We start from the raw sequence: 23,460 nt of genomic DNA on the forward strand, positions 1-23,460 counted from the left end.
CTTTGGAGAGCCACAGCTTCTTCACTTCTTGCTTGTATGACAGCATACCCTCTGACGAAAATAGGGACATCCTATTCCATAATGATAGGGAGGCGGGTGGCGCTGTGGTGTAAACCACTGAGCCTTGGGCTTGCCAATCGGAAGGTCGGCGGTTTGAATCCCCGCGACGGGGTGAGCTCCCGTTGCTCGGTCCCTGCTCCTGCCCACCTAGCAGTTCGAAAGCACGTCAAAGTGCAAGTAGATAAATAGGTACCGCTCTGGCAGGAAGGTAAACGGCGTTTTTGTGCGCTGCTCTGGTTCGCCAGAAGCGGCTTTGTCATGCTGGCCACATGACTCCCTCGGCCATTAAAGCGAGATGAGCGCCGCATCCCCAGAGTTGTCCACGAATGGACCTAACGGACTAATGGACCCTTTACCTTTATTCCATAATGATACCGTATTGACCAGAATATAAGCTGCACTCTCAAATAAACTGCACCTTTAAAATTCAAGGGTGGCTCAGGGGAGGCTTGGGAGCGGCCGGCGGGCTGGGCACTGTTGCCCCACACTGCTTCCTGGGCGGGCGAGGGCTCTCTCGCAAGGCCACGAATATAAGCCGCACTTTAACTTGGGTTGGAATTATATCCAGCCCAATACAGTAATTTTGATATTTATACCCCACACATCTTACTGGGTTGCCCCAGCCCCTCTGGGCAGCTTCCAACATGTATATAAAAAAATCATAAAACATTAAAAAAAAACCTTCGCTATACAGGATTGCCTTCAGACGGCTCGGGGTCCGGATAACTCCATACCCTCCAACATTTAGCCAATGAAAATAGGGACTTCCTAAGGAAAAGTGGGAAATTCTGGGATCAAATCAGAAACTGAGACGGCTTCTCTAAATCAGGGACGTCCCTGGAAAATGGGGACACTTGGAGGGTCTGTGATAGAGCCTGGCCTGCAGAAATTTCACCAGATTTCTGCCAGCCCCAGGGCCTCAAATGCTGTTTTTTATTCCCAGCTAGCAAATGCTTCCCTTTGGGGCAATCACCCAAGTTTCCTATGGAAAAAAATGGACCCTTATTCCAGCAAAAGAAGCAAGTGCATAATAGCTGGATAAGAAAAGGGCTAAGTAGCTACGACATGGTCATCAGCCTCCTTGAAAGGAAAACAACAATCCTGTAATCTATATTCAGCGTGGATTTGGAAAGTATTTACGCCGGTGCCAAATATGAGGTGAACCCTGTACAAACAACATGGCTGCAAAACGCTTGGAGTTTTCACAGCCCCTGTCTAAAAATACACACACATAGTAAGTTGCCAGAAAGCCTTCCAGCAACATGCACAAAGGCCTGTCCAATCTCTTAGGAGTCTTTCTCAGCACAGCGATGGCAAGCTGAACTCGAGCAAGGCTGTGTACATTTAGGAAAGAGAGAGAGGCTCAGGCACCACTGGCCAGGGCTTGTTCTCTTGTTGACAACTAAAAAAAAGCACATGCAAATGTTTCCAGGTGTTTTCCTTTTGTGCTATGCATGCTTATTTGTTTATTTCAGGACTCAGAAAGCACTCTGCAAACCCTTGCAGCTGTTTCTCAACAAACGGGCATATTTGCACTACGATGCCCTCGGGGTTGACCTGAGACCCGAGCCAAGCGGCTGCTGCAGGCCGGATGTGGAAATGCAGGTGGGATGTGCAGTCTGCACCATGGTTTGTGCAACTGCTGCTTAAGTGTCTCCACAGTATCACAGTGTGCTGGGTTGCGTTGCGGCACAACTTTCCTGACCGGAATTGAGAAACCGGAATTGTGTAGGTTCAGTGGCAAACCTCTGTTGCGTGACAGCATTGACATGGAATTCAGTTAAAGGCAGTTCTTTCTAAAACATGCACAAGATGAAGGAACGCTTTTTATTATAACAGACCATTTTTTACATTACTCACCTATGACATCTGTTGAAATGGAGGCTAGGCTAAACAATGGCGCTACCGTTTGTTCATAGATCTTCTCTCCTTGTTTTTTCCCACCATACGGATTAACATATACAAGCAAGTGCTTTGGTCTAGAGGCTGCCAAAGTGAAAAAGGGTATACCAGTTAAAACTAAATAGTTTTTTGGGATTCTTTGCTCCTAAATTCCTTCATGCATCAGTGGGTTGTTTTGTGGTTGCTGGTTTTACAAAGCAATTTCATTGGATATAATGATTCAAATGTAAAAAACGTTATCATGACTGAACAGAGTACCAAAAGATTTCCACAAACTTTCAGCCAATGTCATACCCAGTAGTGGCTGGGGAGACCCGGCCAGATGGGCGGGGTATAAATAATATATTATTATTATTATTATTATTATTATTGTTGTTGTTGTTGTTGTTGTTATTATTATTATTATTATTATTATTCATTTTAAGCCCTATTCCAGCATTCTTTCCCTTTTTCAGTTTTTGAAAAAGATGTTCAAGCAATAGGCCAGAAAACGGATAAGGGTGCATGATTTTTTTGGTGATATGTATAGTTAAATGAACTATAATTACTTTGGGTAGTTTTATCACATTTTCCTGCAATAAATTCAAGGCAGCCAGGCTACTTCTTCTCCCCCCCCTTTTATTTATTTAACGCTTTATCAACCGTAGTTACATCCATACATCAAAGACATTTTATAGTCTGTAAATCAAACTCATCAAAATAAAAATTCCACCCAAGAGGTATATATCTTCATAAATTTGACTTCCCGTCCTTCTCAACATATTTCCACTCTAGTAAACCTATTGCATAAATACACCAGCAAAATCATAGTAAAATATTAATATGCATATATTAATATATAATATAATATAATATAATATAATATAATATAATATAATATAATATAATAAATATAATATAATATAATATAATATAATATAATATAATATACCACATGTCTTATAATATGAGAAACACGGTAATATAATATAATTACACACACACATACGTATCTATATACACGATATCTGTTTTAGCCCATTTAACCTTTATTTACAGAGCTTATTCAAAAGCTGCTACCGAATTCAGATTGCATCACTTATTTTTTAAGTAACTCTTTAGAGCAGACATCCCCAATCTTCGGCCCTCCAGATGTTTGGGACTACAATTCCCATTTTCCCCGACCACTGGTCGTGTTAGCTAGGGATCATGGGAGTTGCAGGCCAAAACATCTGGAGGGCCGCAGTTTGGGGATGCCTGCTTTAGAGGTTTGCAGTTATCAATGAACTCCTGTTTTTTCTTATCTTTAATCTTCTTCTCCTACACTTATGTCCCAGATGGTTCTAGAGTTCATGTATCATCCCTGACCATTGGCCATGCTGGCCGAGGCTGCTGGCAGTTGGAATAATGCCACAGGAAAGGTCCAGAGGTTCTCCATCCCTAGCCTAAAACAGGGCCATGTTAACACTATACATTATTTCTCTGCCCAGGGCTACAATTCCCAAAATTCCCCGCAAAGAGGGATTGGTTGTTAAACCACTCTGGGAACTGGTAGCTCTAGGAGGCAATTGGGGGTTCCTAATGGCTCTCGGCACCTGTAACAAACCCCTTGCCCCGTTTTTTGTTTGCTGTCCTCAAGGATTTTGATCTCCATCAAAGGCAGCGGAGGAAACAAGTTGCGCATTGAGGACTTACTCTGCAAATCAAGTAATTCTCTGAGCGCATGCATCCACTGATTACAAAGTTGCTCATTAATGCACCAGAAGGTCACGTCTTTGCACCGCCAGCGGTGATTATGTACTCTCTTCGCATAGTGCACTGCAAACAAACAAAAGGGGTTATGTACACATGAGGGAGGCAGAGTTCCCTCTGAAGAGTCCTTTAAACGCGCGACGAAATTAACTCCAGAAAACATAATGGAACTTAGTATTTATATAGAGGTTGGTAGGGTGCATAATCTCATTAAAACGTACAACAGTCCAATAAGATAGACCGGCATCACTATCCCTGCACTGCAGGTGGGAATTTGAGGCTGAAGAAGAAAGAAAAAGAAGCTGTATCTAGAAGTGGGCGTGGGCCTGTTGACTAGCTCCGCCCCCAGTGTCACATGTCCCAGGTAGCCCCATGTGATCTGGAACCCAGAGCAAGGACTCCCTCTCTGCAGACATTCACACTGTATACACGGAGACTTGGGGTGGGGCTATTTGTTATGGCCCCACCCGCTTATTAGACCAACGCATGAATTATAATTCCGAATGGGACTAGAGAGACCACTAAGTCAGTTATACGGCATAGACGAGATTTGACTTCCTAATTAACGTTCCTCTCTTTCAGTTGGTATGTGACAGTAGCTTCAAGGTATGGGCACCAAAAATGGGGAAGTCATTCCAAATTAAACTGTAATTTTATAAAGCTGGCTGAAGGTCTTTCGGAAACAGCCTCCGACTTTCCAGATTTGGGGAAAAGGCACTGGAAAGTCTACTTTCAGGTGTCAGCTAACACTGCAAAGTGTGGAACTTCTATGCCAGGCATCCCCAAACTCAGCCCTCCAGATGTTTTGGGACTACAGTTCCCATCATCCCTGACCACTGGTCCTGTTAGCTAGGGATGATGGGAGTTGTAGTCCCAAAACATCTGGAGGGCCAAGTTTGGGGATGCCTGTCCTATGCAAACAAAGATTCATTTCAAGGTATCCAGAATGTCTCATATTTCACTACTGTAGAAGGAAAATTCTCTATTTCTTCACAAGGTATTCAAAAGAATTAGAAACTAATTGAGCACTTGCCCTTTCACCTCAGACAGGGAGGGCTTCTCAATTTTTTAAGGTTTATATTTTGAAGTCAAGCAGGTCTTGCTCTTCCTTTGTGGGGGGGAAAGAAGAATCTGCTGTGAGGAAAACCACCTGTCAGAATGTTAATAAAATCTCTTCCCGTTCAGGGGGAGGAGATGTTGTGGGCACTCGAGGGCTCCACGGAAGGGGGAATGGCTAGCATTCCCCCTTGCCCATTGGCTGCCTCCCCGCCGCGACGCGCCGTGGGCGCAACCAATCAAGATCCCCTACGTAGGCGTGGCCTGCGCATTTAAGGAGGCCCGCGGCGGGGAATCAGCCTCTTTTCTTCGACCCGGCTCCTGCTTTGGATCGCTGCAGCCTCTCCGGCTTAAGCGCTGAATTCACTGCACCAGCTGAAATCACCCAAAGGCGTTTTTAAACGCCACTTTTCTTTACAGGTTCAAGCTCCTTAGGAAGGAAGCAGCGCGGGCTGGTCCCTTCCTGGACGCCTCAGCGTGCGCCTCCCGCTCGCCTCCCTTCTGCCCCGGCGCCCTGCCTTCGGTCGCCGGTGGAAATTACCCTCGCTACCCAGGTTGGGGGCTGCTCTTGCACCCCGAGTCTAGCGGACGGTGCCTTCGCGCCGGGGATTCTCCTCGCCACCCCATCGCTCTTGGGACCACCTCCGCGTTCGGTCGACCGCGAGTTTGGAGTCGTCGCGGCGCCGCGCCGGGGACTTTTACCGCTACCAGTCCTCTCCTCCCCTCCCGGTTCGCACCTCCGCTCTCTCAGCATCGCCAGGCTTTGGCTTACCTCTTTTCACGACGCAACGGTAGCACCCGAGGCACCAGGAGACGCGGTATAGTATCGGTTTCCCCCCCTTTCTGGTGGGGCTTGTGGGCTGTGGGACTTTTTTCCTTGATTGTGGCCGCGTACTCGTCTTAGCCGCCATTTCGACTGGGTCGCTGTTGTTTGTTGTTATTGGGTCGCCATTTTGAGTGTGGCCACGCGCCTGACGCAGCCGCCATTTCGATAGGGTCATTATTGTTTGTTGTCTATTGGGTCGCCATTTTGAGTGTGGCCACGCGACTGACTCGGCCACCATTTTGATAGGGTCACTATTGTTTGTGGTTATTGGGTCGCCATTTTGAGTGTGGCCACGCGCCCGACTCAGCCGCCATTTTGATAGGGTCATTACTGTTTGTGGATATTGGGTCTCCATTTTGAGTGTGGCCACGAGCCCGACTCAGCCGCCATTTTGAGTGGGGCGTTATTGTTTATCGGATCGCCGCCTGTTATTGCTAGCTCACTCCTCCCCCGCGCTTAGCCACCCACACCGCCGGGAACTGGATCGTGTCCTCCATAGGCCCCCCCTATCGGCGGCACCCGGGCCCCAGCAGTGCGCGAGTCCTTAGGATTCCTTTGTCAAGTTATTTCTTTATCTTTCGGGGGTTTGCTCGACATTAATAATTGGCTTAATTGTTGTGCGCAATTTGGGGACGTATTTGATTTATTATTGGAACTTATCAGCGCAAGTGATAGACATACTTTGTCTGGACGCTAAAAGTAGCTGTATTTAAGCACGTTAGCGGAATAATTGTTCACAGTATAGCTCAATTGATTACGTACAAAGGGACCAGCTTCTTATCGAGGCTACATTGCTATAGCAGAAGAACAACCGTTCCGCTTAGGTGCACCACTCAGGTAATTATCTGGATTTAGCGCAACCCTTAGGCTAAATTTATTCTGTTGTATAATTGCTGAATATACTCTTTATTGGAATACTAGTTGTTTTTATCGAAAGTCATTGAATCATTGTTGGGCTGTGCCTGCGTTTTAATTGGTAACGCTTTCGGCACATTTAGTTCTATCATTCTCCGGAACATATAATTGAAGCCAGCTATAAGGCTCCGGCAGCTTCGCCTTGTTTCATACAATGCCTTCTAAGCGGAAGCAGAGTGCCTCCTCAGCCGCCCCTTCAAAGAAGAAGCGTGTAACCAGCGACAATCCCAGTACCCTAATGGTCTCCCCTATTTCAGTCCCCCCTGAGGCGGTGGCCAACCTGTTCTCTGGCTTCCAAACTTTCTTTCAGCAGATTTCGAGACCAGGAGTCACAATTCAAGGGATATCTTCCGAAGGGTCCCAAACTGCTGTTGCGGAAACACCCTCGTCTCAGGGGGTGCGCCCTGGGACCTCGTCTTCCTTCCTAATAGGGCAGGCTGAGCGCATGGCAACTAGGTCTCAATCAAGCCCCGCAGCGACCACCTCTGTTGGCTTGCCGGAGCAAGGAGCATCTTCCTCTGAGGGTAATGCTCCGGTTTCCCAGTTGTCCCTAGGTACCCCTCTCTGCTTGAGGAACCAGCCATCCGAGACCAGGTCCAGCCGGCTGTCTGTTACATCTGATAGTGATAATCAGGACCAGGTGGGGGCAGCGCCATCTCGGCAGGGTTCCAACCCTCAGGGCAAGCAGAAGGCGAAGAAGACGGGCCAAAAGAAGACAAAGAAGACCAAGCACATTGACCCAGATGACGAGTCAGGTACTTCATCTTCTAGCTCTGATGAGGATTCAACTCTGGAGGGGTATTGGGGAGAGGGGGAGGAGCTTGTTGGTTTACCCGTCTGGGCACATGAAAGGAGGGCAAATTCACACCGCAAGACCTTTAATGGGACATTGGAGTGGAGAAATGGCGCTCTGGTGGAGGATGTAAAAACTTCCACATTTGAGTCCTCAGATTTCATACTTGGGAATCACTTGTCTAGTAAAAAGAGGACAAAAATCCTTAATGGTGACTATGTGGATATTTTTACCCTCCTGCCGCCCTCAAAGTTAACCGGTAAAGGTGAGAAAAAACGTACTTATGGAAAGCGCAAGTACAAAGAGCCCAGGGCCGAGCGAACTTTTGAAAATTGGCTGGACGGGTTCCAGGTGTACATGGGCACCATAGTGGCGTGCTACCCTAAGAGGGCAATGCACCTACTGGCTTACTTGGCTCACGTCCGGAAAGCTTACGCTTTAGCAGGGGAGGGCCCGGCCCTTCTATATGATGAGGACTTTCGTAGAAATGCATCCCTGCTATCCTCCACACGGTGGGATTTGCGTGACCAAAACTTCTGGGGAGAGCATGTGAACCCATACATTGAGAAGAAAAATATGGAAGGGCCACGCTCAGTTAAATTTGATTACAAAAAGCCAAACCACCGCTTAGTTTGCTGGGAATTCAATAAAGGCACTTGTGTAAGACCCTACTGCAAATATAGCCACGAGTGCGAGAAGTGCCAGGGTGCCCACCCCGCGACCGCGTGCTTTAAAGGTAGGCAGCCCTTTCGCGGTGGCAGGGGCAACTTCCAACAGGGGCCCCGCAACGGAACAGCAGGCAGGCAGGGCCCCTCAGCCAACCGATATTAATCGGTCCTTGTCTCTGGCGTCTTCTCCCATCAAACTTCAACCTTTAAAGTCATTATTACGGTTCTATCCCAATAGGCAGGCGGCAAAATATCTATGGGATGGCTTCTTCAAAGGCTTTAGGATCCCTGTATGCATACCCCCAATTTCAGGTGAACCGCCTAATCAAAAGTCTGTGAGGGAAATGCCTGAGATAGCTAGGAAGAAGATCAATAAAGAAATTCGCCTGAATAGAGTTGCGGGCCCCTTTGCAGAGCCCCCAATGCAGGACCTTCATGTGTCACCATTAGGAATAGTGCCCAAAAAGAGCCCTGGTGAATTTAGGTTAATTCACAACTTATCGCATCCTAGGGGCTCCTCGGTAAATGATGGCATTCCTCAGGAGCTTTGTACTGTCAGGTATGCCTCTTTCGACCAGGCAATCAAACTAATCAGAAATTATGGGAAAGGCGCCTTATTAGCGAAGTGCGATATTGAATCCGCCTTCCGCCTCTTGCCAGTTCACCCTCACGATTACAGGTGGCTGGGTTTCAAATTTGAAGGAGCTTACTTTGTGGACAAAGCCATGCCCATGGGCTGCTCCGTTGCGTGCTCCGCATTCGAATCCTTCAGCACTTTTTTGGACTGGGCCTTGCGTTTTAGGACAGGCCTTGAGGGTGTCACCCATTATCTAGATGATTTCCTTTTCTGTGGGAGTGCCCTTAATTCGGATTGTGCACACCTCTTGGAAGCTTTTGGAGCCCTGGCCGCCGAGCTGGGGGTACCTCTAGCAGCGGACAAGACGGAGGGCCCAGTATCTATCATTACATTCCTAGGTATTGAGTTGGACACAGTTGCTCAGACATCTCGGTTGCCCCAGGACAAGTTGTCGGCCCTAAAACAGACTATAGGTGAACTTCTTCCTTTAAGGAAGGTGACTTTGAAGCAAATTCAATCCCTGTTAGGTCATCTTAATTTTGCTTGCAGAGTGATATCCCCCGGGCGTCCCTTTTGTGCTAGACTAGCTAGGCTATCGGCAGGGTTAAGTGCTCCCCACCATCGTGTGCGCCTCAACAAAGGGGTCAAGTCTGATCTGAGAGTCTGGTTGGAATTCCTGGACAAATTTAACGGTGTCTCCCTGTGGCAGGATAACTTGAAGCTTAGGGTGGATTTTCAGGTCCAATCAGATGCGGCAGGTTCCCTCGGCTTTGGAGTTTATTTTAAGGGAAGGTGGTGTGCCCAGCAGTGGCCCTCCTGGTGGAAAAAGAAGCCCCTCATTCGCGATCTAACATTTTTGGAATTCTTTCCCATAGTTGTAGCAGTGCACTTATGGGCGGACGAATTCAAGGACCGGCGGGTATGCTTCTGGACCGATAACCAGGCCGTGGTCAGCGTTCTTTCCAGGCAATCATCTCGATCTCCCAGAGTGTCTGCCTTGCTGCGCGTCTTTGTGCTGTTGTGCTTGCAGTTAAACATTTACTTCGCGGCAAAGTTTGTACCCGGTGTTAATAATGATATTGCGGATGCCTTATCTCGTTTCCAGATGGACCGCTTCCGCTCTCTTGCGCCAGAGGCTCAGCAGTTGCCGGAGGCGTTCCCGGAACATCTGTGGAGTCTTGGGAACGAGACGTCTTAGAGGGAGTATTGGCGTCGGTTGCCCCCTCCACTCTTAATACCTACAAAAAGGCTTGGTCCGACTTTACGATCTTTCGGTCAAAAAACTCTGGGTCGGGTGTAAAATCCCCTCCCAGTACCCAAGAGGTTTTAATGTACCTTGCCAGCCTAAGGAGGTTGGGTAGGGCACCCAGAACCCTACATATTCAAACATCCGCTATTTCCTTTTTCTGTAAAGCCTCCCATGCAACCGATCCTTGTTCGGATTTCCTTGTGCGTAAAGCGCTCGAAGGCTGGCGCAGGTTGGAGCCGCCTCGTAGGGATAAGCGCAAACCCATAACTTTTGACATTTTGTGTCAGATTCATAGGCAACTAAGAAAGCTCTGTTGGTCAAAATATGAGGCTAGATTGTTCTCTGCGGCATACTCAATAGCCTTTTTCGCCGCTCTCAGGGTGGGCGAAGTGGTTTGTGAGTCTCTCCCTGCTCAGGCTACCAGGGGCTTAATGCTTTCAGACTTATCCTTATCGGATAAGGAACTGGTTTTGCACATTCGACAATCAAAAACTGATCAGCAAGGGAAAGGTGCTTTTATACGGCTACCTGCCACCTGCCAGCGCGGCCCATGTCCCGTAAAGGACACTAGGCGCTTCCTGCAATTGAGACCTCCCTCTCCGGGCCCGCTCCTTATTCACCGTGACGGGTCTTACTTAGCCCGACATCAATTCACACGTGTCATGCGTAAAGCGCTTGACGCATGCGGCCTCCATCCTTCAGAATTCGCAGCCCATTCTTTCCGCATTGGGGCCGCTACAACCGCAGCACACCTGGGTTTGTCTGGTGAGAGAATAAAGAACTTAGGTCGCTGGAAGTCCAAAGCTTATAGGGGATACCTCCGCTCCTCGAAATAGCGCCCACCCCCCATTAGGGCACTGTCATCTTATGCTTCCTTCTGCTTTGCTTTCAGGAAAGCTTGTTAACGTTTGGTTGGTTGGACACAGCATCGTGCACTGGGCCAGGGCGCGCGCCTATGACCAGAAATCGGGTCCCAACTTAGGGTTGCCAAGTTGGGTCAGAGTCTCCTGGATTACGAGGAGGGGAATGCGTTGGAGCGAATTCTTGACAGCGGTGAAGGCTAGGGCGGCCTGGCAAGGCCCTCCTGATGCGTTGGTGGTGCAGCTAGGCGAGAATGATTTGGCCTATCGAAGTGGCCAGGATTTAAAATGGACTATTTACAAGGACTTGGACGAACTGTTAGCTGCTTTCCCCAGAATGACCATCTTTTGGTCCTCGCTACTGGAGAGGCGTGTGTGGCGTGACTGCTTCTCGCCTGCGGCTGTGAACAAAGCAAGGAAGTTTCTGGATATTTCAGTGGCCAAAAAGGTTCTGGCCTTAAACGGACATGTTATACCGCACCCTGCCATTAAGTTTACCGAGGCAACCTTATACCGTGATGATGGCGTGCATTTGTCGAATGCTGGAAATGACGTATGGCTTGCTGACATCCTAGGTGCTATTAGGTATTGGTTACGGCTGTGAGGGTATTGGCGGCGAGCCCCCCTTGGGGGGCTCGATTGGCGGTAGGCATTGGATTCTCTGGAAGGTACAGGTGCGGGGGGGGAGGTTGCTGCCATCACCTCCCCCCAAAGGCGGAAGGGTACTCCCTTAAGGAGTCCGGGGCGTTGCCAAGTCCGAAGCCGTGGAAGGTGAGGGCCAGCGGGCACGCCCTTATTGGTGGCCTCAGGATGGGTCCTAGTTGATGTGCATCGCAGGACTCATCCAAAAAGGGGTTAACCCTTCACAGACTGCCAGCAGAACGGGCTGGAGTCAGATATAGTCGGTTAGATCCAATGCCTATGCCAATACCTCTCTTCATCCGTAATCAATAAAGTTGTGGCCTTTTATGCCCATTAACCTTATACCAAGTGTCTTGTGTCTTTATTCTCTCGGGGAGGACTCGGGTATTGCCACACAAAATCTCTTCCCGTTCAGGGGGAGGAGATGTTGTGGGCACTCGAGGGCTCCACGGAAGGGGGAATGGCTAGCATTCCCCCTTGCCCATTGGCTGCCTCCCCGCCGCGACGCGCCGTGGGCGCAACCAATCAAGATCCCCTACGTAGGCGTGGCCTGCGCATTTAAGGAGGCCCGCGGCGGGGAATCAGCCTCTTTTCTTCGACCCGGCTCCTGCTTTTCCCACCCACCCACCCTCTTTTCAGGCAGGTTTGCTCTTGACGTTGCTGCGCACATTTACTGGCCACCATCTGGGGCCTGGTAGGATTTTTCCCACTTGGCAAATTGGCTCTGGCTTTGTGGTTTTTGCCTGCCGCGTATGCAATTCGTCACAACTCGGGGTTTGGCGGTAGGCATTGGATTCTCTGGAAGGTACAGGTGCGGGGGGGGAGGTTGCTGCCATCACCTCCCCCCAAAGGCGGAAGGGTACTCCCTTAAGGAGTCCGGGGCGTTGCCAAGTCCGAAGCCGTGGAAGGTGAGGGCCAGCGGGCACGCCCTTATTGGTGGCCTCAGGATGGGTCCTAGTTGATGTGCATCGCAGGACTCATCCAAAAAGGGGTTAACCCTTCACAGACTGCCAGCAGAACGGGCTGGAGTCAGATATAGTCGGTTAGATCCAATGCCTATGCCAATACCTCTCTTCATCCGTAATCAATAAAGTTGTGGCCTTTTATGCCCATTAACCTTATACCAAGTGTCTTGTGTCTTTATTCTCTCGGGGAGGACTCGGGTATTGCCACACAATTACCATTTTTAAAGTGCAGATACAAGGCAGAAAACCCTGACCATTTAATGGATTCCATTGGGGGCAAGATTTAGCAGGACTTTAGGTTAAAAACAAACAAACACTTTGGGCATTTAAGCAATCAATAAACCCTTGGTTAAGTTTACAGTATAGCTATGCCATCTATTTAAAAAACTCTTCTATATTATAGGTATATAAAATACAGAGCACATGTGAAAATATGCATCCTGCCACTACTTTAAAGCACTTAATGATGCCGTATAATTTGAAGGTTGTGTATGGTGAAAATTCACACATGCTAAGTCCAGGCATATACCCTAGTGGGTCAAAAGGCAAAGTCAAAACCATTTATTGCTTGCTTTCCCTTAATATGCCCCCTGAAGTTCCTTTTTGTGCAAGACAGGCAGAGGGGTAAGGTAGTTAATGACGCTATTGTGTTCTGCAGTGTTTTGCGGCCATTTCTCCAATTGAGGGTTGGTGAGGGTGGAATATAGATTATGTTATGCCAAGTGGTAACTTACTCCAAACGATTTCTTGGCGAGAAAGCGGATGAGTGGTAAGATTTCTCTCACCGCTTGGAAGAATATTGCAAACATTCAGCAAACAGATGTTTTAAAAAACGGCGCTGCAGTTGTGTTTTACCTGTGAATGCATGTGGCTTTGCCATTTTCTGCCATTTCCCACTATTAGATTGTTTCTTATCGATTTCTGTTTCCTCGACAGCAATAATCTCAGATATAGGCACGGCACAGCTCTCTGCGAAAAAGAGATAGAGAGCAGTGTTGTGAGGAAGATCTACACAGTATCAGAGTCCTTCAGCTTCTGCTTCTAGAAGAAAATGTGGAAAATTAAGAGAGGCGGTTCGACATGCAGGTACAAAGGCCCGACCAAAATGCAGTAATGGAAAGGTGTGCCATTTTATTGGGAGGTAACTACCATGAAGGGGACCCAGGTGGCGCTGTGGGCTAAACCACTGAACCTAGGGCATGCTGATCAGAAGGTCGGCGGTTCGAATCCCTGTGACGGGGTGAGCTCCCGTTGCTTGGTCCCAGCTCCTGCCAACCTAGCAGTTCGAAAGCACATCAAAATGCAAGTAGATAAATAGGAACCGCTATAGCGGGAAGGTAAACGGCGTTTCCATGTGCTGCTCTGGTTTGCCAGAAGCGGCTTTGTCATGTTGGCCACATGACCTGGAAGCTATACGCCGGCTCCCTCGGCCAATAATGCGAGATGAGCGCGCAACCCCAGAGTCGGTCACGACTGGACCTAATGGTCAGGGGTCCCTTTACCTTTAACTACCATGAAAATTCAGGATACTCTCTGGGAACACAATACTTTTAGAGAAGATGCTTGACAAGTCATAATGATGGCATTAAAAAGGTAAAGGTAAAGGACCCCTGACAGTTAAGTCCAGTCGCAGACGACTCTGGGGATGCGGCGCTCATCTCGCTTTACTGGCCGAGGGAGAAGCGGTTTGTCCGCAGTTTTTCCGGGTCATGTGGCCAGCATGGCTATGCCGCTTCTGGCGAAACCAGAGCAGCGCACGGAAACGCCGTTTACCTTCCCACTGGAGCGGTACCTATTTACTTGCACTTTGACGTGCTTTCGAACTGCTAGGTGGGCAGGAGCTGGGACAGAGCAATGAGGAGCTCATGGGGATTTGAACCGCCGACCTTCCGATCAGCAAGCCCAAGGCTCAGTGGCTTATACCACAAATATGAGAGGCTACTTACTTTATACCAAGTTAGAGAATAGAAGATGACTGTATTCTCTCTAACAAACCTTCATGGGCCCAGAGATCTTCAGTGGAGGCCCCTCTCTTGGTCCCTCCACCCTCATAGTCCTCACACTTTGTGGGGACGTGGTTCAGGGCTTTTTCGGTAGCTGCTCCCAAACTGTGGAACTCCCTAAAGAAATTAGACTGGCTCCTCCTTGTTGTTGTTGTTGTTGTTGTTTTGGCAGGTGAAGGCCTTATTCTAACATGCTTTTAGAAACTGACTTTTTTTAAGGAAAGTGCTGGTGGTGTGATGTTTTTGTTGTTGTTATTATCTATATTTTTAATAGATGTTTTATACAGTATGTGCGTTGTTTTCATTCTGTGTTTCATTATGTTTCACGGACTATCTTTCCAATATTTTTAGTTTCTTCTAGTTTATCTTTAAGCCGCCTTGATTCCTGGCCTGAGGAAAAGGCGAGTAATAATAATAATAATAATAATAATAATAATAATAATAATAATAATAATATAGTAGATTAGAACCTTGGTTCTTGAACGGCTTAGTTGACGAACAAATCAGCTCCTGAACGCCCAAAACCTGGAAGTAAGTGTTCCGTTTTTCGGAAACCGAATGGCTGACGCAGCTTCCGTTTGAGTACAGGAAGTTGAGTGCAGGAAGTTTGGAAGTCAGATAGACTTCCGGAATGGATTACGTTCGAGAACCAAGGTACCACTGTAGTAGTAGTAGAGTGGTACCTCGGTTTACAAACACAATTGGTTCCAGAAGTCTGTACTTAACCTGAAGCGAACTTTCCCATTGAAAGTAATGGAAATTGGATTAATCCGTTCCAGACGGGTCCGCGGAGTACTTAAACTGAAAATACTCAACCGAGGCGCACTTAAACCGAGGTATGACTGTAGTAGTAATAGTGATGATGATGATGTCATGTATCTGACCGTGCAACAGTCCTCTAAGCAGGTCTTTCCCTTTATACAGATGTTTCCAGATGAGGGAAAACCCTTTGCTCCAAAATATTGTTTCAAAGGTTGGGTGCCACCCCCAATCTGCGCCAAGATTCCAGGCACTCTGTGCTCCTTTGAGTAGCAATACATGGCAGAGACTGTCACAGCTTTAAGAAATATGATTTATTCACATACTGTATTTACACCAGAGTTGGGGAGGGAGGGAGCCCAGCTCTTGCAACACAGTCAATTCAAGAGGGGCTTGTTTCCCACTGCAGTGGAGCTCAAGGCATCTCTCCCAGCCTCCCATCGGCCAGCCAGCCAAAGATGGATCTCTGCCTTTTTTCCTCTCTTCTTCCCAGCACACATTTCCTGTTACCACTCATATACATCCCATCACCTTGGCAACCTCTGTTTGCCCAGGACCAAGGATTCCTTTTGTCATATTAACACCTCTATCCCAAGTGAGGCCCCGGCTTGGAAAGGAAGATCAGCCTGTATTTCTCCACTGGCCTGGAATCTTCCCTCCAAAACTTCAAGTATAGGGTTGCCATATTTCAAAAAGTGAAAATCCAGACAAAAAAGTGTATGGGCTGCCCTGCGTCCGGATGTTCCCAGACATTTCAGTGATTTCCACCCAGACGCTGTTCACAAAGGCTGAATACCGGCTGTGTCTGGGAAATTCAAGATGCATGGCAACCCTATCAAATATGAACTAGATTCTGATGTTCATTCATTTATTGGGTTTGGGGGGGGGGGTCTTCCCTCCCCACCCATTATATTCATAACAATATGTTTAATCACTTCCAAGGAACCTGGCGCAATTCTGCCTTCGATGCAAAGCACATATCAACAACAAATACTGTATTTCCCAAAACGTGTTGGTCACATTTTGCAATCCTGCTAACTGAAGCAACGTGTAAAAGTAACACGTGATAAAACTAGCATCACCGATCTCAGAAACTGAAATGGTAATCCAAAGTAAGAATTTGCAGTGCCTGAGGCTGATCCCTTAACGGATCTTTGGCAGGGCCGCTAGCTGGAGAGCAAGTTGACTCCAAAATCTACTAACCTGCTCTGAGAAACTTGTATAAATGTCAGGGGCTGGTGACAGACAGACAGACAGACAGACAGACAGACAGACAGACAGACAGACACACACACACACACACACACACAGAGAGAGAGAGAGAGAGAGAGAGAGAGAGAGAGAGAGAGAGAGATGATGGTGCTGGACCACAAATTATTTGTGCTCAGCTATTCATTATCATAATTATTATTCTATACTTATGTCATGTCTAGGGCCAGCTCCTGGTTTTCATCCACGGCCAAGGGCCTTCTGCGAGAAGCGAAGTTACAGGGAACCAGGCAGACGGCCTTCTCAGTGGTGGCGCCCACCCTGTGGAACGCCCTCCCATCAGATGTCAAGGAAATAAACAACTATCTAACATTTAGAAGACATCTGAAGGCAGCCCTGTTTAGGGAAGTCTTTTATGTTTGAAGTTTTATCATGTTTTTGATCTTTTGTTGGAAGCCGCCCAGAGTGGCTGGGGAAGCCCAGCCAGATGGGCAGGATATAAATAAATTGATAATAATAATAATAATAATAATAATAATAATAATAATAATAATAATAATTTATTGGGGGGAAAGGACAACACCCACAAAAGGATTTACTATGATCTCTACATTTCTAAATGCATCTGGCGCCTGGCTAATTTCGAACACTGGGGGTGGAAGAAACTTTGGCCTTCCAGATGTGGTTGGACTGTTAACAACCTGGCCATTGGCTATGCTGACTGTGGCTGATGGGAGCTGGAGTCTAACAACATCTGGAGGACCAGAGATTCCTCAACCCTGTCCAAGGGGTGGCAGGAAACTACAGACACTGATGTTTTTGGCAAGCCTGGTACAATTTAAGGGGCTGGTGATGCAATTCTGTTCAAGCTTATGTAAGGGTAAATCTCCCTATTACAAAAGGCCTTCATTCTTGACTTGACCTATTTTTCCCCCTTCACCTTTTTATTCTTGACTAAGTACTGTACATAGGGCTGTGCTGTGTTACAGGGCTTCCTGTTATGTAAGAGGCCAGTCTCGCCAGACAGCTCATCAACTGATACTTCCCTTATGTATTCATCTTCCTCAGGTAAACAATGCTTATTTTGGCAGGAGATCAAAGCATGCAGCAGTGCACTTTATTATTGCCGGGGTTTTTCCCTCATTCCCAAAGCCTCTCACTTTCTCGCTTCCAGGTTCTTCGGTTCTCTTTCAATGTATTTTGGTTGCAAAAGGAGAGCTTCCTGTTTCCTGCAATGGCCCAATCAGATTAAGATTGAGGAGTAGCGTTACAAATCTTTTAAAATGTTGAGTTAAATAGCTCCAGAAGTAGGTCAGGTTCTCAAGTTCACTAAAGAAGGCCATATTCAAGAGTCCTGGCATTTCACTACTTATTGACACACAAAGCTTAAGGTGGATTTGAAAGTATTGAACAAGTTACTTGAAGGGGCCATAGAGATATTTAAAAGAGAGAGGGGGGCAGAAAACAAATGGAGAAGCTTGTTCTCTGGCTTTTAAGATCTTTTTATCTAACAGAATGAGATGGTTGGACAGTGTTCTCAAAGCTACGAACATGAGTCTGACCAAACTGCGGGAGGCAGTGCAAGACAGGAGTGCCTGGTGTGCTATGGTCCATGGGGTCACGAAGTGTCGGACACGACTAAACAACAACAACAATCTAACAGAATGCCAGTGGCATGTCAAAATTTCTCTCAATCCAGCCCCAATTTCCAGCACTATCATTAGGCACATGAGATGATCACTTCAGGCAGCCAATGTTTGCTGGGCTGGGAAGGGCAGGTAAGACCATGGTGGATAAAAATCAATGATTTTACAAAATAATAAATTTTAAAAATTGATATTTCTTATTATTTAAATCGGAACTTTTTGATTTAAATAGGAACTTTTTGATTTAAATCAGAACTTTTTGATTTAAATTGGATTTTTAAAATAAAATGCTTTGGAGGAATTCCCCCCCCCTAAAGATAGTTGTCTATTTAAGTTACTGTACATTATAGTCCAAAGGCTATTCATCAGGAAACAGCCTTTGTGTTTTTCTCCCTTTAAATTTTTTTTGGGGGGGGGTTAAGAGAGTGAAGCCCTAAACTAAAGCTTGTTTAGCTTATACGTAAATCTGGCACTGATGAGGAAGCAGGCTTTGAAGTACAGTACTGAGAGATCCTGTGTTGATCCTACTTCCAAGTACATTTGAAAGTTCGCTTGAAATTCCATGAGCTTCCATGAGAAGGGCTTAATCGGACCTAATCTGAGCGACCTAATCTGAGCGGCTCACCTAATCTGATCCTGGAAAACAAGAGATGGATCCAGCAGAATGGTGGGAAGCCAAAGAGACCTCAGCTGTAGTGGGCTGTGGGAGATGGTGAGAGAACTTCCAGCTTCGGGCCAAATCTGGATCGGGCCCCTGACACTCTTCGTAAACCGGTCCCCCCTTCACTGCTCGTCACCTCCTCAGCAGGTAAAGCAGAATGCTCTGTTTCTGCCTGACAAGCCTGCCTGTTTGGCATTGTATTTTACTTTCTCAGCAGTACAGAAGCCAGCAGAGCTGGCAAAGCAGGGGCAGAACACTTTGCTTCTCTGGCTGGCTATTATTTCCGTAAGATGCCATTGAGAAATGGCGCATGAAAGTCAAGGGAGCTGAACAGAGATGTCACTATGTGACCCTTATCCACTTTCCTCAGAGGGAATGCAGCAGGAGAAATAACCAGTTGTCTTCAAATCGACTTGGGACTCTGGGAGAAGCCATGGATCGTATGAGATATGCACAATTATTTATCCTTATATGAGTTACTAAATATGTGGCTGTCCTGTTACAGTATTCAGTGAAGTCAGTTGCATAGCGGCTTACAATAACTAAAACAATAACAATATAGCGGTACCTCGGTCTACGAACATCCCTGTTCACAAACTATTCGGCAAACGAACTCTGCAAAACCAGAAGTAGGTGTTCCGGTTAGCGAACTTTGCCTCGGAAGCCGAATGGAAGCCAATCGGTGGAAGGGCACCGGCGGCGGGAGGCCTCAGTAGGGAAAGCACACCTTGGTTTAAGAATGCTTTGGTTTAAGAACAGGCTTCCAGAACGGATTAAGTTCATAAACCAAGGTACCACTGTACTAGAATACAAAAGTGGAAAATAGTGGGCTAAACCACTGAGCCTAGGGCTTGCTGATCAGAAGGTCGGCGGTTCGAATCCCTGTGACGGGGTGAGCTCCCGTTGCTTGGTCCCAGCTCCTGCCAACCTAGCAGTTTGAAAGCACATCAAAATGCAAGTAGATAAATAGGAACCGCTATAGCGGGAAGGTAAACGGCGTTTCCATGTGCTGCTCTGGTTTGCCAGAAGTGGCTTTGTCATGCTGGCCACATGACCTGGAAGCTATACACCGGCTCCCTCGGCCAATAATGTGAGATGAGCGCGCAACCCCAGAGTCGGTCACGACTGGACCTAATGGTCAGGGGTCCCTTTACCTTTTAAAACAGGGCAGAGGAGCGGTTAATACCCAAAGACCGATCCATAGCATTGGGGCTGCGCAGGAAAGGCTCTGCTCATGGTAGAGACGAAGAACACGTTGACTTTGGTCTAACTCAGGCTTTCTCAACCTCGGCCCTCCAGATGTTTTTGGCCTACAACTCCCATGACCCCTAGCAAGCAGGACCAGTGGTCAGGGATGGTGGGGATTGTAGTCTCAAAACATCTGCAGGGCCGAGGTTGAGGAAGCCTGGTCTAACTGAAGCACAGAAGAAAGAGAGGTTGCTATGAAGCCAGAAGCCCTGAAAAGAGAGCTGTGATAGTCACAGCCAGCGGGGAGGAGCTGCAAGCTGAGGCAGAGCTGGGAGGCCAGGTTATATTTTGTTGTTGTAAACTGCCTTGTGCATCGTAATCTAGAAAGGTGGTATACAAATTCAAAGTGAAATGAAGGTTGTACTGCCTCCCCCCTTCCTGCCAGCTGCTCCTGAGCTTCCAGGACGACAGGAAGAGAGAAGGTGCAATGGCTGGCATGGCTAAGACTGAGGGTGGGGGACTTTAAACGTTATCCAGGATTATTGCTGTGCGTGCCCTTGTAGAACAAACATACCTGAGTCACCCTGAAAGGATGGCCCAGATCTGTCCACAGTGCACCGCAAGAGAGTTAGGGAACAGTCTGATATACACTGACCCAGGGGTAAGGCCTATTTAACTCAATGGGACTTATTTCTGAGTACGTCCAGGATGGCAGTTTAACTGCAGGATCTGCTGCTTGATCTGAGTACAGAGTTAAGGCCAAGGGTGAAAACAGTAGATTGAATTAGGGCTGCAGGAAGGAACTGAGGACAAGGGTCCTGTGCTCTCTATATATTGTTGGACTACAAGTCCCATCATCCGTGCCCATTGGCCATGTTGCTGGAGCTGAGGTCAGCTGAGGTCCAGCAATGTCTTGAGGGCAACAGGTTCCTCATCGCTGATCTAGACGCTGGGGTGCTTCCTTTCACTGAAAACGAATGCCTGGCTTAAACAAGTTTGTTCATAGGAACATATGCCAGGTCAAAAACTGTATTTATAGTGTCTTCAAAAGCTGTATTGTGTGAACAGGCTCTCAACAGACTGCAGTTCTTATGTGCAGCATGTAGAACTGACATTGAACTAGGCCAGGCCATTTTTTTATTTTTTTTAAAAAAGTTGACCTACTGTAATGGGCAAACAGGGACAATTAACTGATTAAGACTGACAATTGTAAAAGAACTTTTACTAGCCATTGTCCAAACACCCTGTATGTAGCAGTGCAAATCTCTCTGTGTTCACTCTTAAAAAACAAAACTGCCAATACTTTACAAATATTTAAAATACAAACATAGCCAGCGGCAAAAAATAAAATAAAACAAAGCACGTAACTTTCTTAGAAGGCTTTGGAGCTGCTGCCGCCCACTGAACTTGTAAGAGCAGTTTTCAGAACCAGTGAAATGTCATCAACACATCTTTCATTCACACAGACTCTCCTCCCTGCATATCTGACTAGCAAATATTTAAACAGGAATGTGAAACCTTTCAGGCTGTGATGCTGACAAATGATGCAAACACTAATGAGAAGAGAACAAAGCTCATTGCACAGGCCCTGGAAAAATAACAGCTGGGGAGAAGTCATGCCCCAGCTTCAAGAGAAGTCTGAACTGGGTGGTAGAAGTGGCAAGGTGAGGCAAGAAGACTGACTCAGGTGGTTAGATCCACAGGGGCAGCAGATCCCAAAGTAGATCTTTATTCCTCCCTTGTTCCTGATGTCGATCTTCACTCATCGCTTCTCCCCTGACAGGGTTGTTGTTGTTTAGTCGTTTAGTCGTGTCCGACTCTTCGTGACCCCATGGACCATAGCACGCCAGGCACTCCTGTCTTGCACTGCCTCCCGCAGTTTGGTCAAACTCATGTTCGTAGCTTCGAGAACACTGTCCAACCATCTCGTCCTCTGACGTCCCCTTCTCCTAGTGCCCTCCATCTTTCCCAACATCAAGGTCTTTTCCAAGGATTCATCTCTTCTCATGAGGTGGCCAATGTATTGGAGCCTCAGCTTCACGATCTGTCCTTCCAGGGAGCACTCAGGGCTGATTTCCTTAAGAATGGATAGGTTTGATCTCCTGACAGGGAGGGGAGTGTTATTTTGTGACTCGCCTCAAGTGGCAAAATATCTTGGGCCAGCCCTGCCTTACACTGATTATCATGGGCCACCAAACAAGACAGCTCTGTATGAGTTAAATAGCGCAACCATTTTTCAGAGGTATAGAGGGATCTGTATTGGCAATACCCCTAAGCAAAGTTTTAAAGTGATGCCGGATCTGCCAACGGCCCGGCAAAGCTGGTGCACAGTGTTTCAAACCGGTTCAAACCAAAGCTGTTTCTCGATGCTCTGCAAACCCACTTGTGAACCAAGCCTATGGGGATTTCTTAATATTCCCCCCATATATTTGCACCACGACCAGCCATCTGAAGCCCTTGCCCTGCTTCCAAGCATCCTCGGCGCTCCCCAACGGCCTTCAAAGTCTTGCCCAGCCCTGGGCCCCCAGATGTTCATGGACTACAACTCCCATCATCCCCGGCCACTGGCCATGCTGGGTAGGGAGAGTGGGAGGTTGTAGTCCATCAATGTCAAAGGACCCGTGGTGGTGGTTTGGGAGCGGCACTCTGCACATGGCCCGGAGCCCTGATTCCGAAAGCGCCACCACCACCATGGCTTCACTTGAAAAGGGGAGGGGAAGTGGCAGTGTCTTGGAGGTGGGGAGGGAGAAGGCGGCACTCTGCACATGGCTCGGAGTCCTGAATCCGAAAGCGTCACCACCACCACAACCACAGCTTAAATTGAGAAGGAGGGGGGGGAGTGTCAGTGTTTTGGAGGTGGGGAGGTAGAAGGCGGCGGCGGCACTCTGCACGTGGCTCGGAGCCCCCTCCCCCCGCTCCCCCAAAGCGTCCTCACCTCTCCCCCCGCGCGGCTGCGGCTGCTCCGTCCACTCCAAGGCGCCTCTCTCCGGGTCCAGGGCGACCTCGCAGGCGCGCTGCCCCAGCACCAGCGAGGAGACGAGCCGGGTCCACCGGCCAGCCGGAGGGGGCGACCTCTCGCCCATGGCTCCGGTCCCCTTCAGCGGGGCTCCGGCAGCTGCCTCCGCCCGAGCGGCATCGCGGCTGACGGGGGGCGGCCCTCGCTCTCGGCGGCCCGGGGAGGATGGCGAGCGAGGCTGCCTGGCGCCGCCGCCGCCGCCGCCGCTCAGTCCGCCTGCGCGAGCGCCTCTGCCCAGCCTGGCATTTTAGAATCTGTTATCCTTCAGAATTTTCGCAGCTCCCATCTCACGGAGCATGCGCGTGGGTAGCGGCGGCGAGGGAGGGGGGCGTGGGGGAGAAAGGGAGGGGGGAGGTGAGTTCGCGCAAGCCCAGCGGCCGCCGATGAAGCCGCCGCCTCTTGCCCTCAACTGGAGCTGCCCTCACTTCTTCTTCTTCCGCTCCCTTTGGATGTTCGACGGCAGGAGGAACAGGAAGAGGGAGGAGGGAGGCGATTCTCGTGGGGTGGGTGGGTGGATGGGATCTTAGCAATGGGCCCGACGTGGAAGGGGAACCCCCAAGGGTCATCTAGACCAACCCCCTGAAGTGGCAGCGTTCTCAACTGGAGCATCCATGACAGGTGGCCGGCCAAGCTTGTCTTAAAAAACTCCAAGGAAGGAGAGTGCACCAACAGATGCAAGGAAAAATAAATAATAAATAATAATGACAATATATTTATATGTGACCCATATGGCT

The 23,460-nt window shown here is 48.1% G+C and overlaps 1 protein-coding gene across 2 annotated transcripts in view; it reads right to left on the reverse strand.

Annotated features, from left to right (window-relative positions):
- The window catches only part of CERK (ceramide kinase), a 44,930-nt gene extending 21,938 nt beyond the window's left edge, over positions 1 to 22,992 (reverse strand). The window contains exons 1-4 of one of the 2 annotated variants that reach the window (XM_035127926.2): positions 22,646 to 22,989; positions 13,100 to 13,213; positions 3,637 to 3,759; positions 1,921 to 2,046 (exon numbers count right to left, since the gene is read on the reverse strand). In XM_035127926.2, the coding sequence (XP_034983817.1) occupies positions 1,921 to 2,046; positions 3,637 to 3,759; positions 13,100 to 13,213; positions 22,646 to 22,793 (511 nt within the window). In that variant the 5' untranslated portion in view covers positions 22,794 to 22,989. Of the gene's footprint in view, positions 1 to 1,920; positions 2,047 to 3,636; positions 3,760 to 13,099; positions 13,214 to 22,645 lie in introns of both variants that reach the window. The other variant, XM_035127927.2, reaches the window with a different exon arrangement.
- Between the last annotated feature and the right edge of the window lie 468 nt (positions 22,993 to 23,460).

Source organism: Zootoca vivipara, chromosome 10, assembly GCF_963506605.1.
Source record: "Zootoca vivipara chromosome 10, rZooViv1.1, whole genome shotgun sequence".
Classification (NCBI taxonomy): Eukaryota; Metazoa; Chordata; class Lepidosauria; order Squamata; family Lacertidae; genus Zootoca; species Zootoca vivipara.